At 53.7% G+C, this 15,004-nt stretch overlaps 1 protein-coding gene across 18 annotated transcripts in view; it reads left to right on the top strand.

Moving 5' to 3' along the window:
- The window catches only part of st3gal3a (ST3 beta-galactoside alpha-2,3-sialyltransferase 3a), a 723,997-nt gene that overhangs the window by 222,925 nt on the left and 486,068 nt on the right, over positions 1-15,004 (top strand). For 11 of the 18 annotated variants that reach the window (XR_015077713.1, XM_085983191.1, XM_085983189.1 and 8 more), the window contains 2 exons: positions 5,288-5,435; positions 5,800-5,943. Coding sequence is in view for 17 of the 18 variants with exons in the window: in XM_085983191.1 (XP_085839317.1) it covers positions 5,318-5,435; positions 5,800-5,943 (262 nt within the window). In the remaining variant the exon portion in view is untranslated. The remainder of the gene's footprint in view (positions 1-5,287; positions 5,436-5,799; positions 5,944-15,004) is intronic. The other 7 variants (XM_085983202.1, XM_085983204.1, XM_085983198.1 and 4 more) reach the window with 3 other exon arrangements.

Here is a 15,004-nt window from a genome sequence, read left to right as displayed (position 1 = left end):
CTGTTTGTAATTTTAAGAGAGGACCTGTGGGGAAAAAAAAATGAAAGAAGTACAAAAAAAAAACAAAATTATGCAAGCATGTGCTTTTTTGGGCAAAATTCCCAAGCTAAACTTCCCGTGGAAAATTCCCGGAAATTTACCGGAAACTTTCCACCCCTTCGCAACCCTACTTCCCACTCTCTCGCTCTCTCTTCTCCCTCTCTCACTCGCTTTCCCTTCCCCCTTTCTCACTCGCTCTCTCTTCCTCCTTTCTCGCTCCCACTCTCTTCCCCCCCCTCTCGCTGTCTCTCTTCCCCCCCCTCTCGCTCTGGGCAGAAGCATGGCAGATGCAATATAACGTGGATAAATGTGAGGTTATCCACTTTGGTGGCAAAAACAGGAAGGCAGATTATTATCTGAATGGTAATAAATTGGGAGAAGGGGAAGTGCACCGAGACCTGGGTGTCCTTGTGCACCAGTCGCTGAAGGTAAGCATGCAGGTGCAGCAGGCGGTTAAGAAGGCAAATGGTATGTTGGCCTTTGTAGCGAGAGGGTTTGAGTGCAGGAACAAGAATGTCTTGCTGCAGTTGTACAGGGCCTTGGTGAGACCACACCTTGAGTATTGTGTGCAGTTTTGGTCGCCTTATCTGAGGAAGGATGTTCTTGCCATGGAAGGAGTTCAGCGAAGATTCACCAGGCTGATACCTGGGGTGGCAGGAATGATGTATGAGGAGAGATTGGGACGATTGGGCTTGTACACGCTGGAGTTTAGAAGAATGAGAGGGGATCTCATTGAAACTTAATTCTGACAGGACTGGACAGACTATATGCAGGAAGGATGTTCCCGATGGTCGGGGAGTCCAGAACCAGGGGTCACAGTCTAAGGATAAGGGGTAAGCCATTTAGGACAGAAATGAGGAGGAATTTCTTCACCCAGAGAGTGGTGAACCTGTGGAATTCTCTACCACAGAAGGCAGTAGAGGCCAATTCATTAATTATATTCAAGAAGGATTTGGATATATTTCTTAAGGCTAAAGGGATCAAGGGGTATGGGGAGAAAGCAGGGACAGGGTACTGAATTTGGATGATCAGCCATGATCGCATTGAATGGCGGAGCAGGCTCGAGGGGCCGAATGGCCTACTCCTGCTCCTATCTTCTATGTTTCTATGCTCTCTCTCTTCCCCCTCTCTTGCGCTCTCTCTCTTCCCCCTCTCTCGCTCTCTCTCTTCCCCCTCTCTCGTACACTCTCTCTTCCCCCTCTCTCGCTCTCTCTCTTCCCCCTCTCTCGCTCTCTCTCTTCCCCCTCTCTCGCTCTCTCTCTTCCCCCTCTCTCGCTCTCTCTCTTCCCCCTCTCTCGCTCTCTCTCTTCCCCCTCTCTCGCTCTCTCTCTTCCCCCTCGCACTCCCTCTTCCCCCCTCTCTCGCACTCTCGCTCGCACTCTCTCTCTTTCCACTCTCGCTCGCACTCTCTCTCTTCCCCCTTTCGCTCGCCTCCCTGTCTCCCCCCTCTCGCTCGGTCTCCCCCCTCTCGCTCGGTCTCCCCCCTCTCGCTCGGTCTCCCCCCGCTCGCTCGGTCTCCCCCCCCCCCCCCCCTCGCTCGCTCTCGCCCCCCCCCCTCGCTCGCTCTCGCCCCCCCCCTCTCGCGCGCTCTCTCCCCCCACTCGCGCTCTCTCTCCCCCCCACTCGCGCTCTCTCTCCCCCCCACTCGCGCTCTCTCTCCCCCCCCACTCGCGCTCTCTCTCCCCCCCACTCGCGCTCTCTCTCCCCCCCACTCGCGCTCTCTCTCCCCCCCACTCGCGCTCTCTCTCCCCCCCACTCGCGCTCTCTCTCCCCCCCACTCGCGCTCTCTCTCCCCCCCACTCGCGCTCTCTCTCCCCCCCACTCGCGCTCTCTCTCCCCCCCACTCGCGCTCTCTCTCCCCCCCACTCGCGCTCTCTCTCCCCCCCACTCGCGCTCTCTCTCCCCCCCACTCGCGCTCTCTCTCCCCCCCACTCGCGCTCTCTCTCCCCCCCACTCGCGCTCTCTCTCCCCCCCACTCGCGCTCTCTCTCCCCCCCACTCGCGCTCTCTCTCCCCCCCCACTCGCGCTCTCTCTCCCCCCCACTCGCGCTCTCTCTCCCCCCCACTCGCGCTCTCTCTCCCCCCCCACTCGCGCTCTCTCTCCCCCCCACTCGCGCTCTCTCTCCCCCCCACTCGCGCTCTCTCTCCCCCCCACTCGCGCTCTCTCTCCCCCCCACTCGCGCTCTCTCTCCCCCCCACTCGCGCTCTCTCTCCCCCCCACTCGCGCTCTCTCTCCCCCCCACTCGCGCTCTCTCTCCCCCCCACTCGCGCTCTCTCTCCCCCCCACTCGCGCTCTCTCTCCCCCCACTCGCGCGCTCTCCCCCCCCCACTCGCGCTCTCTCTCCCCCCCCACTCGCGCTCTCTCTCCCCCCCCCACTCGCGCTCTCTCTCCCCCCCCACTCGCGCTCTCTCTCCCCCCCACTCGCGCTCTCTTCCCCCCGCGCGCCCTCTCCCTGAGCCCCCCGCGCGCCCTCTCCCTGAGCCCCCCGCGCGCACTCTCCCTGAGCCCCCCGCGCGCCCTCTCCCTGAGCCCCCCGTGGCGGGCTCGCTCTGACCCCCCCCCCCCCCCCCCCCCGCGGCGGGCTCGTTCTGACCCCCTGCGGCGGGCTCGTTCTGACCCCCCTCGGCGCGCTTGCACTCTTCCCTCTCTTTCTCGCTCTATTCCCCCTCTCTCTTTTGCTCTCTTTGCCCTCTCTCTCTGTCACTCTCTTTGCCCTCTCTCTCTCTCTCTCTCTCTCTCTCTCTCTCTCTCTCTCTCTCTCTCTCTCTCTCTCTCTTGCTTCCCTCTCTCTTGCGTCCTCCTTTCTTTCTCGTTCTCTTCGATGGTCTGCTGGCTCCTGCAAGTCTTCTAAAACCACACTTCTGCCACGGTGGATTCTCACCAACTCCACTATCCCCTCTCTCTATTCCTCCCTCTCTTTCTCTTCGCCCTCTATCTCCCCCCTCTCTTTTCCCGCCCCTTTCGCTCTTCTCCCCTGTAAATTATCCAATAATTTGAAATGTAAATAGCTTTGAAAAGTTTGGAATTTAGTGCTAAAAATTGAATTATCAGATAATTTGAATTAAAAATCTTTAAGAGGAACAAACTGTAAATTAGAATGAATCTGTTATTCTAAAATATATATTTTAGTATCCAAAAAAGCCCTCTCACAATCTAATATTCTAGAAAAAAGTCATCATAAAACACAAACAATAGGGAAAAGATAAATAGCTAAATAATTATGCATATTTTGATGTTTCAACTCCTGTCAAAATGCTTTTTGTTTTGACAACTGCTAGCTCCTGTCTGCAACCATCACTGCTGATCCTCCAATCTGTCCGGTGTGCTCTGTTGGCTGCCACTTTCCACTCTGGTTTCCACAGGCTGATGGCCTGTTTCTGTACATTCGATGTAGCTGCCTCACATTTGCTGACTTTGAATTCCATCTGTCATTTATTTGCTTATTTCACTATCTTACCAATATCCCCTTGCAGTATTATTTTGTTCTCAAAATTATTTACTATGTCTTCAATTTGGTGTCATCTGCAAAATTGGGTGCCACTCCCTCCAGCCCTATAGTTAGAAGACGTGAAATGTATGTGCATTTTTCAATATTTTCATGTGAACACTTTGATTACTGTATGTTATGTAACTCAATGTCATCATTTTAGTAAAACCAGATATCTGATTAATCTTCCATTGAGTTCCATTGAGCCTACAGCACAGAATCCGGCCATTCGGCCCAACTGGTCTATGCTGGCGTTGATGCTCCACACAAGCCTCCTCCCACCCTTTGTCATCTAACCCTGTCAGCATACCCTTCTATTCCTTTCTCCCTCATGTGCTTATCTAGCTTCCCCTTAAATTCATCTATGTTGTTTGCCTCAACTACTCCTTGTGGTATCGCGTTCCACATTCTTACTACTCTTTGGGTAAAGAAGTTTCTCCTGAATTCACTATTGGATTTTTCATGACTATCTTATATTTATGGCTTTTATGCATCACCTCACATTCATCTACATTGAAAGTCTTGTTACTAATATAATGTTTAATTTCATAATAGTCAGTTGTCAAAATCCTATCTTAGTTATGTTGCTAACTTGGATTACAACTGAGGAGGTTCGTGTGGAGCATGAGCACCAGCATAGACCAGTTGGGCCAAATGGCCTGTTTCTCTTCTCTCTGGCTTACAACTAAGCTTTGTTGGCAGTATGACCTGGAAACTAGTGATGTTAAAATGCTCACATTTTCAGGTATTTTACAAAGTGATGGCTGTATTCTAGAACACCATGTCGGTGGAAAATGTCTTTAGATTCTGTGGCTGGGATTGTCCACCTTCACTAGGCTGATTTTTCAGTTGAACTGGCCTGAGCGAATGAGAAGTGCGATAGGGATGCGTTTGCATGCCTACCCATTTTTATGCCACTTTGATTTTCTGTAGGAAGTGATGAGTAATGTTGACATAGAATGTGTTTATTCATTACTGCATGGGCCTAGTGTGATATTTTCTAATTGATGCGAACTACCTCATCAGTTGACCCTGAGCAGCACTGGATGCCAAGGATGTCAGTTAGTCCCTAGCATTAATATTGTTGTGGCAGCTTTTAAAAGTGATCAATTACACAGACCATGACCATCCAAAAATAAAATTAAAATTTCACTGGAAGCCCAGAGGCTGCTGGAAATACTTATTATGGCAGACTCTGAGGCCCGCTGCAGCAAATGTCTGCACCACCCACTCCTGGTGATCTTCCTGGTGGAGGCCAGGAAGCCCCTTCAAAAATATTTCAATGACCCTGAGACCAGAAGGTCAGCTGGGTTCAGGAGCCTATCTTTGTGCAGGCTGGAGATTTGCCCCAGTTCTGCAAAACCAGTATATCTAAGCCAATATATGTAATATGTGCTAAATGGTGAGTTCTGTTTATTTGGTTCATTATGCAAATCTAAACTGTCCAATGTCCAGATTTTTCACATACCTACTACCAGTTAAATAATCTTCTAATGCTGTAGTTCCTGCTACTTATTGATCTCAGGAATCTATGGAAATAATATTACTCGACTTTCTGCCTGAAAACTGCTACTGTGGCACTTCAGTTTACTCTAGAGGTCCTATGGGTGTATGGAAATTTCCTCTTTCCACGAAAACTCTAACAATAGTGTTTTGTGTAAATGTAGATACCTTATAAAGCAACCTGCGGTGGACCTTTATGGAGAAGTGCATTTTCCCCTCCACCTCACCAGAGCTAATAAATGTGTTTCTTTTCATCAGGTGCTGTAGAATTCTGGGAATAATGTGAAGATGAGTTTTCTGGGATCTGTCCGCAATTTGTTGCTGGCTCTTTGTCTGATGTTGGTCCTGGGCTTTCTCTACTATTCTGCTGGGAAGTTACACATGCATGGATGGGGACAGGAACCACGTGAGTCTCAAAAACACTATTTTAAAAATGCTTTTAAATCATTTTCTGATCTCAGGATCAAGATGCAATATGCTGTGGCTTTGTAACATCCAGATTGGAGATGTCTTGCAATTGAGGGATTGTCACTTTGGGGTCGTTTTCCCTTCTATTCCTATTCAATGGAAGGGGACTCTAGCCTTTATTTTCCAAAATTTTGATCCATGTCTTATTGGTAATATCACTGAGGCATATTTAATTCAACCATGACATGTATGTATTAAAACTTTCTTGTGGCTAAAGAGCAAAGTGATCCTGCTGCATTTTTTTTTTATAGAAGTGCACTCTCAATTTTGTTATTTCATTTTAATAATGGTATGTATTACAGCAGGTTATAGCAGCTATTCTGGACGCCCTCAGAAATGGGTGCATGGAGAACAGAGGAGGAGGGAAGGAATGGAGAAGACGTTTGGTCCTTCAACTGTGCATAAACTAATCGATATGAATCCAGGTTTATGTTCCATAAAAATAGGTTGGGTTGCTTTCACTGAGCAAAATAGATGCATCCACATTTTTCAATCTCCATAGATAAGTGACTGCGACATCCAAATAGTGCAAGTGATAGGGCATTGTTTTATATTCTTGCAATAACCATGTGAGCTGTGTGATATCTACTGGCCTTCTCTAGACCTGTACCTTAGTTCTTCTTTTATCTTCTGCTCCACACTATGAACATGTTATTCAAACTTGATGGTCTTTTTCTGGCTTTTCTAAAATTCATGACTAGTTTCATAATTAGTTTACTATTTGGTTAACTGTTGAAAATCCTCCTTGTCAGTTTGCTGTAAACTGATTTCTTGTTAAACAGTGCATTTATCCTGTCTGCAGTTTTGGCATGATAGTCCATTAAATAGTTTAGTCGATAAGTATGTTGGTGAATGGCATTGCATCAATTGAAGTCTTCTCTTCCTAATCCTGATGTACCAGTAACTTTTTAAGAATTGCATATCTCTTTGTACGGCCTTTCCTGTTAGTGCTGTTAGTGTCATGAAAATATATCTATATCTATATATATAAATCGGTACTTCTGTCTGTCATTCTGTCTGTCTGTCTGTCATCGCGTGTGCGTCTGTCGGGTATGCGCTCGAAAGTTACAGGGTGTACCTACGCGCGCGTTACCTCCAAAGAAAGCTTACGCTTCCGAGATGGTTTTAAGCGTATTTACGTTTCGGCCGGGCTAAAATCGCGCCCGCGGTATCCCAAAAACCTTAACATTCCGCTCATTAGCATCTCATTATCCGCTCATTAGCGACAGAGTGACCTCGAGCTCGACCAATCATACGCCGGGTTGCTGGCGTGTGCTGCCAGGCCAATCGGTGCGTGTGTGGCCGGGCCTTATCCTTCTGAACCGAGGTGAGTCGCTGCCATCTTGATTCCAAACTTTTCCTTTCTTTTTCCCGCTTTCTGCGTCTTAAAAAAAAACGTTGCTTTTAAAACACATATTGTTTTAAAAAAAAATGATTTAGAAAGTAAACAACTTATCTAATCTCATTAATTTTCCTACCTTTCCCCGTTTTTCCAGGTAGGCCTAGAAGCCTTGGCGTCTCCTCTGCACCCACGCCCGAACTAGGCACCTCCCGGCCCCACTCGAAGGCTGGAGGGCCGAGCCTCAGCCCAGCGCCGCTAGGGTGCGCGCGCAGCAGGAGCTGAGACGCGGCGTCTCTCTCTGGCTCGGCCGGGGGGCGGGGCTTGCTGAGCGTCCAGCGTTACCCTGGCAACCGGACACGCCGGCCGTCTCGCACAGCCGCAATCGGCGGTCTTCACCTCGGGCGGGGGGGGGGGGGGGGGGCCGCGACCCTCGGGGGGGGGGGGGGGGGGCCGCGCGCGCAGCAAGAGCAGCTGAGACGCGGCGTCTCTCTCTCTGGCTCGGCCGGGGGGCGGGGCTTGGTCAGCGTCACGGTTACCCTGGCAACCGGGCCCGCCGGCCGAGCCAGAGAGAGACGCCGCGTCTCAGCTCCTGCTGCGCGCGCAATCGGCGGTCTTCACCTCGGGGGGGGGGGGGGGTGCTGCGACCCTCGGGGGGGGGGGGGGGCCGCGACCCTCGGGGGGGGGGGGCCGCGACCCTCGGGGGGGGGGCCCTGCCCTCCCTTCCCCCCCCTTTTTCCCCCCTCCCTTCACCCCCGCCCTCCCTTACCCCCCGCCCTCCCTTCCCCCCTCCCTTCCCCACCGCCCTCCCTTCCCCACCGCCCTCCCTTCCCCCCCGCCCTCCCTTCCCCCGCCCTCCCTTCCCCGCCCTCCCTTCCCCGCCCTCCCTTCCCCGCCTCCATTCCCCCCCGCCCTCCCTTCCCCCCCTCCCTTCCCCCCCGCCCTCCCTTCCCCCCTCCCTTCCCCCCCGCCCTCCCTTCCCCCCCCGCCCTCCCTTCCCCCCCGCCCTCCCTTCCTCCCCTCCCTTCCCCCCCCGCCCTCCCTTCCTCCCCCCCCGCCCTCCCTTCCTCCCCCCCGCCCTCCCTTCCTCCCCCCCGCCCTCCCTTCCTCCCCCCCGCCCTCCCTTCCTCCCCCCCGCCCTCCCTTCCTACCCCCCGCCCTCCCTTCCTACCCCCCGCCCTCCCTTCCTACCCCCCGCCCTCCCTTCCCCCCCGCCCTCCCTTCCCCCCCCCGCCCTCCCTTCCCCCCCCCGCCCTCCCTTCCTCCCCCCCGCCCTCCCTTCCTCCCCCCCGCCCTCCCTTCCTCCCCCCCGCCCTCCCTTCCTACCCCCCGCCCTCCCTTCCTACCCCCCGCCCTCCCTTCCTACCCCCCGCCCTCCCTTCCCCCCCTCCCTTCCCCCCCCCGCCCTCCCTTCCCCCCCCCGCCCTCCCTTCCCCCCCCCGCCCTCCCTTCCCCCCCGCCCTCCCTTCCCCCCCCGCCCTCCCTTCCCCCCCGCCCTCCCTTCCCCCCCCGCCCTCCCTTCCCCCCCCGCCCTCCCTTCCCCCCGCCCTCACCTTCCCCCCCCGCCCTCCCTTCCCCCCCCGCCCTCCCTTCCCCCCCCCGCCCTCCCTTCCCCCCCCGCCCTCCCTTCCCCCCCCGCCCTCCCTTCCCCCCCCCGCCCTCCCTTCCCCCCCGCCCTCCCTTCCCCCCCCCGCCCTCCCTTCCCCCCCCCCGCCCTCCCTTCCCCCCCCGCCCTCCCTTCCCCCCCCCGCCCTCCCTTCCCCCCCCGCCCTCCCTTCCCCCCCCGCCCTCCCTTCCCCCCCGCCCTCCCTTCCCCCCCCGCCCTCCCTTCCCCCCCCGCCCTCCCTTCCCCCCCCGCCCTCCCTTCCCCCCCCGCCCTCCCTTCCCCCCCACCGCCCTCCCTTCCCCCCCGCCCTCCCCTCCCGCCCTCCCTTCCCCCCCCCCGCCCTCCCTTCCCCCCCCCGCCCTCCCTTCCCCCCCCGCCCTCCCTTCCCCCCCCTCCCGCCCTCCCTTCCCCCCCCTCCCGCCCTCCCTTCCCCCCCCCGCCCTCCCTTCCCCCCCTGCCGTCCCCCCCTCCACTCCCCCTCCCCCCCGCCCTCCCCTCCCCCTCCCCCTCCCCTCCCCCCACCCTCTCCCCCTCCCCTCCCCTCCCCTCCCTCTCTTCCCCTCCCCTCCCTCTCTTCCCCCCAGTCGCTCTGTCTCTTCCCCCCCAGTCGCTCTGTCTCTTCCCCCCCAGTCGCTCTCTCTCTTCCCCCCCAGTCGCTCTCTCTTCCCCCCCAGTCGCTCTCTCTCTTCCCCCCCAGTCGCTCTCTCTCTTCCCCCCCAGTCGCTCTCTCTCTTCCCCCCCAGTCGCTCTCTCTCTTCCCCCCCAGTCGCTCTCTCTCTTCCCCCCAGTCGCTCTCTCTCTTCCCCCCAGTCGCTCTCTCTCTTCCCCCCAGTCGCTCTCTCTCTTCCCCCCAGTCGCTCTCTCTCTTCCCCCCAGTCGCTCTCTCTCTTCCCCCCAGTCGCTCTCTCTCTTCCCCCCAGTCGCTCTCTCTCTTCCCCCCAGTCGCTCTCTCTCTTCCCCCCCAGTCGCTCTCTCTCTTCCCCCCCAGTCGCTCTCTCTCTTCCCCCCCAGTCGCTCTCTCTCTTCCCCCCCAGTCGCTCTCTCTCTTCCCCCCCAGTCGCTCTCTCTCTTCCCCCCCAGTCGCTCTCTCTCTTCCCCCCAGTCGCTCTCTCTCTTCCCCCCAGTCGCTCTCTCTCTTCCCCCCAGTCGCTCTCTCTCTTCCCCCCAGTCGCTCTCTCTCTTCCCCCCAGTCGCTCTCTCTCTTCCCCCCCAGTCGCTCTCTCTCTTCCCCCCAGTCGCTCTCTCTCTTCCCCCCAGTCGCTCTCTCTCTTCCCCCCAGTCGCTCTCTCTCTTCCCCCCAGTCGCTCTCTCTCTTCCCCCCAGTCGCTCTCTCTCTTCCCCCCCAGTCGCTCTCTCTCTTCCCCCCCAGTCGCTCTCTCTCTTCCCCCCCAGTCGCTCTCTCTCTTCCCCCCCAGTCGCTCTCTCTCTTCCCCCCCAGTCGCTCTCTCTCTTCCCCCCAGTCGCTCTCTCTCTTCCCCCCAGTCGCTCTCTCTCTTCCCCCCAGTCGCTCTCTCTCTTCCCCCCCAGTCGCTCTCTCTCTTCCCCCCAGTCGCTCTCTCTCTTCCCCCCAGTCGCTCTCTCTCTTCCCCCCAGTCGCTCTCTCTCTTCCCCCCAGTCGCTCTCTCTCTTCCCCCCAGTCGCTCTCTCTCTTCCCCCCAGTCGCTCGCTCTCTTCCCCCCAGTCGCTCGCTCTCTTCCCCCCAGTCGCTCGCTCTCTTCCCCCCAGTCGCTCGCTCTCTTCCCCCCAGTCGCTCGCTCTCTTCCCCCCAGTCGCTCGCTCTCTTCCCCCCAGTCGCTCGCTCTCTTCCCCCCAGTCGCTCGCTCTCTTCCCCCCAGTCGCTCGCTCTCTTCCCCCCAGTCGCTCGCTTCGCTCTCTTCCCCCCAGTCGCTCGCTCGCTCTCTTCCCCCCAGTCGCTCGCTCGCTCTCTTCCCCCCAGTCGCTCGCTCGCTCTCTTCCCCCCAGTCGCTCGCTCGCTCTCTTCCCCCAGTCGCTCGCTCGCTCTCTTCCCCCCAGTCGCTCGCTCGCTCTCTTCCCCCCAGTCGCTCGCTTCGCTCTCTTCCCCCCCAGTCGCTCGCTCGCTCTCTTCCCCCCAGTCGCTCGCTCGCTCTCTTCCCCCCAGTCGCTCGCTCGCTCTCTTCCCCCCAGTCGCTCGCTCGCTCTCTTCCCCCAGTCGCTCGCTCGCTCTCTTCCCCCCAGTCGCTCGCTCGCTCTCTTCCCCCCAGTCGCTCGCTCGCTCTCTTCCCCCCCAGTCGCTCGCTCGCTCTCTTCCCCCCCAGTCGCTCGCTCGCTCTCTTCCCCCCCAGTCGCTCGCTCGCTCTCTTCCCCCCCAGTCGCTCGCTCGCTCTCTTCCCCCCCAGTCGCTCGCACGCTCTCTTCCCCCCAGTCGCTCGCACGCTCTCTTCCCCCCAGTCGCTCGCACGCTCTCTTCCCCCCAGTCGCTCGCTCGCTCTCTTCCCCCCAGTCGCTCGCTCGCTCTCTTCCAACAACAACATGCCCTCGAAAAAGCCTCGGCACCGCCGGGCACTTCAGCTAGTCTATATATATAAAAGGATACTTCTGTCTGTCATTCCATCTGTCTGTCTGTCTTGAATAAACTCGAAAGTTATAGAGCGTACCTACACGTGCGTTACGTCGAAAGAAAGCTGACGATTCCAGAACCGTCATAAGCGTATTCACTTTTCAGTCGGACTAAAATTGTTCGCAGCGTTATGCAAAAAACCTTCAAAATTAAACTTATCTGCTAATTAGCATTGATTGACTGACGTCAAGGTCGACCAATCCTGTGCCGTCACGATTGACCAATCCTACAGTTCAGTCGCCTGATGGTTGGCCAATCGCTGCGTCTGTGGGTGGGCTTTTCAACTCAGGCATCGGGCAGCCATTGCTTCACTACTTCCAGCTCAAAATCTGCTAATCCAGCTTCGAAAAAGTTAGTATCTCTTATAAAACGTTTTTGGTAAATGTTATGTTATTTTTAAAAGTACTTTCACTTTCATCTTTGAAGCTATTAAAAGGTAGAAATGTTGCCCGGCAGCAGATTCACACAGGGACAGACAGACAGGCCCCAAAGCCTGGGACTCGATTTAAAACGCCCGGCCCAAAACAGCCCTGGCAAAGCCGGGCTCCCCCAGCTTATATATATATATATCTCTCTCATGGCAAGAGACGTCTGTAGCGATGTTCAAATAACCAAGTCCAGATTGATGAGCCAGCTTTGAAAGAGATTTGATGTAAATCTGAGATATTGCCAGAAAACAGTCTCGAGGCAGGCACTGATTTAAATGTGGTCCAAAGTTTGCAGAAGGTGTTAACAGTCCCATGTGTTATCTCTCATCTTTCAGACGTGTAAGAAATGACTGTATCTGCTATGTGATGTTCGAAATGCTTTAATATGGACCATTGTTTCCATAGTAGGTTGAAGCCTGGGAGTTCTTTTGTGTGATCAAGGATCATGTGTTTGTTTGGGACATTAGAACAGTCACAGAAATCCTTCCAGTGTGCCTCAGGATTAAATGAGGCCGCTTTAAGAGCATTGGCTCGAATCCAAGAAAGCTTATTTCATTCAGAAAAGGGTTTGCCATAAAGAAGTCAAACAATGGATAATATTCCAGCTTGATTGGGTTGCATGATCTTACCTCCCTTCACTGAATCCTAAGAATCTAGCTTGTATTCAAAATACAGGAAGCCCAAGAATTTCTCATCAAAAGAGAATTAGTTACAGATTGTAGTTGATTCAAGGACTGTATTACTTCTAATAAAGTACTGACCAACATTCTGCATAGACTCGGAAGTTAAAGGAAAGGTGTTGGGTTCCTCGGCTGCTGATGCAATCTCCACCAGCTAAAAAGTCTTTGCTGGCTGGAGTTAAATTAACCTTGGGGCAAAAGCTATGGCTTTCCTGGCATCTGAAGTTTAGTATGCAGTACATGATTGATTCTACTGTGAAGGAGAACAAGCTGGTGCTACATTGAGGGAGGTGTCAATGAACTCAATCTCTGCATTGGGCTCAGTGATCACCAGAGGGATTGGTAGGGACAAGACTCTGATTTTAAGCCTCATCCTTAGCTAAAGTAGCTTCAGACATGGAAGGTATATCAGATGTATCACTATTTCACTCTCCAGGTTAATATACACCAATAATGACTATTGAAGAACCACCTTAATTTAGATCCAGAAAATGCTGGAAATACTCAGCATTAATGTTTCAGGTCAGTAAATGTTAACTCTGTTTCTCTCTCCACAGATGCTGCCTAACCTGCTGAGTATTTCCAGCAATTTCTATTTTTTTTCAGATTTCCAGCATCCGCAGTATTTTGCTTTTGTATTGTTATAGATCCAGGCCTTTTTGGATATGTTGGATGATGAATTTCTGCCACAAAAAATCTTATTACTACAAAGGTTTGAGCCAATTACTGTGTTGATGGAGAACTTGGCTTCATTACAGCTGGATATGCCTCTGCCTGAAAACCTTGTCTCTGAGCCATCTGCTTTCTGGCAGACCTTCATTTTTCTGTTTTTCTCCTCCCACAAGTATGGGATGCCATGAAAATAGTGGGGAAAGCTATCTAATTTTCCCCCAGCTCTGATCAGACTGGTAAAAAGCACAGTGGCCTTCATGTCTAGAGGAGACCTTGTTTGATTTGCAGATTTATCTGTGTTAGTCAATGTGTAGAAGAAATGAGGCAAATGTTCCAACAATTGAAACAGAAGCAATGTAGCTATTTGGGTATGCCAGTGGTCTCCTGTAACTGTCCAAAATCACTCAAGTGAAGGAAGATGTATTTGTTGAAGAATGTCGGTTGAAGGTAGAATTTGTGTTCCTATAATAGCCAGAACTTAATTAAAATATTATTTTAATCCATGTCACAAAGTTGGCAGAAAATAAGCCTGGTATGGGCCAGTTCTGATGGTTAATATTGACAGTGATACAATTTTTTCTTTGTAAACCAACAGTTCTAACTGGATGCCAGTTATCAGGATGGTCAAGCGAGTCATAGCCTAGCTCTGGCCATGGGAAAAATAGAGGACAGTACCCATCACTCATATTCTCAGAAGTTGAAATTTGCCTGTTGGGCTCTTGTTTCATACTTAGACTGGGGGCTGGGAGAGCAAAGAAAGCACCAAAAAGAGAAAGAGGCAGCTTTCTGCTAAACCTATTTTTTTTAAATTCATTCATGGGATGTAGTCGTCGCTGGCAAGGCGAGCATTTATTGCCCATCAGTAATTGCCCTTGAAAAGGTGGTGAGCCGCCACCTTGAACCGCTGCAGTTCGTGCAGCGCCAGGATTTTGACCCAGTGACAATGAAGGATCGGCGATATACTTCTAAGTCAGGATGGTGTGTGACTTGGAGGGGAACTTGGGAGGTGGTGGTGTTGCCATGCGCCTGCTGCCCTTGTCCTTCTAGCTGGTAGAGTTTGGGAGGTGCTGCCGAAGAAGCCTCAGTGAGTTGCTGCAGTGCATCTTGTAGATGGTCCACACTGCAGCCACGGTACGCTGGTGGTGGAGGGAGTGAATGTTTAAGGTGCTGGACGGGGTGCCAATCAATCAGGCTGCTTCGTCCTGGATGATGTCAAGCTTCTTGGGTGTGTTGGAGATGCATTCATCCAGGCAAGTGGAGAGTATTCCCTCACACTCTTGACTTGTGCCTTGTCGATGCTGGGAAAGGCTTTGGGGAGTCAGGAGGGGAGTCACTCGCCGCAGAATACCCAGCCTTGAACCTTGCACCTGCTCTTATAACCACAGTATTTATGTGGCTGGTCCAGTTAAGTTTCTGGTTAGTGGTGACCCCAGGACATTGATGGTGGGGGATTTGATGATAATACCATTGAATGTCATGGGGAGGTGGTCATTGCCTGGCACTTGTGTGGCATGAATGTTATTTGCCACTTAACTGCCCAAGCCTGGACAGTTCAGGACATTGTCCAGATCTTGCTTCATGTGGGCATGGACTGCTTCATTATCTGAGGAATTGTTAATGGAACTGAACACTGCAATCATCAGCAAACATCCCCACTTCTGACCTTATGATGGAGGGAAGGTCATAGATGAAGCAGCTGAAGACAGTTGGGGCTAGGACACTGCCCTGAGGAACTCCTGCAGCGATGTCCTGAGGCTGAGATAATTGTCCTCTGACAACTACAACCATTTTCCTTTGTGCTAGGTATGACTCCAGCTAGTGGAGAGTTTCCCCCAATTCCTATTGACTTTAATTTTACTATGGCTCCTTGATGCCCTCTTGGTCAAACGCTGCCTTGATGTTAAGGGCAGTCACTCTCGGCTCACCTCTGGAATTCCGCTCTGTTGTCCATGTTTGGATCAAGGCTGTAATGAGGTCTGGAGCTGAGTGGTCCTGGCAGAACCCAAACTGAGTATTGGTGAGTAAGTGCCGCTTGATAGCACTGTCGACGACACCTTCCATCACTTTGCTGATGATTGAGAGTAGACTGATGTGGCGGTACTTGGCCGGATTCGATTTGTCCTGCTTTTTGAAGACGGGACATACCTGGCCAATTTTCTACTTTGTTGGGTAGATGCCAGTGTTGTAGCTGCACTGGAATAGTA

The sequence above is a fragment of the Somniosus microcephalus genome, chromosome 3, assembly GCF_052327205.1.
Source record: "Somniosus microcephalus isolate GS21.2 chromosome 3, FLI_Smic_1.0, whole genome shotgun sequence".
Taxonomy (NCBI): Eukaryota; Metazoa; Chordata; class Chondrichthyes; order Squaliformes; family Somniosidae; genus Somniosus; species Somniosus microcephalus.
The sequence above is the reverse complement of the archived record's forward strand: the minus strand, read 5'-3'. Positions and strand labels throughout refer to the sequence as shown.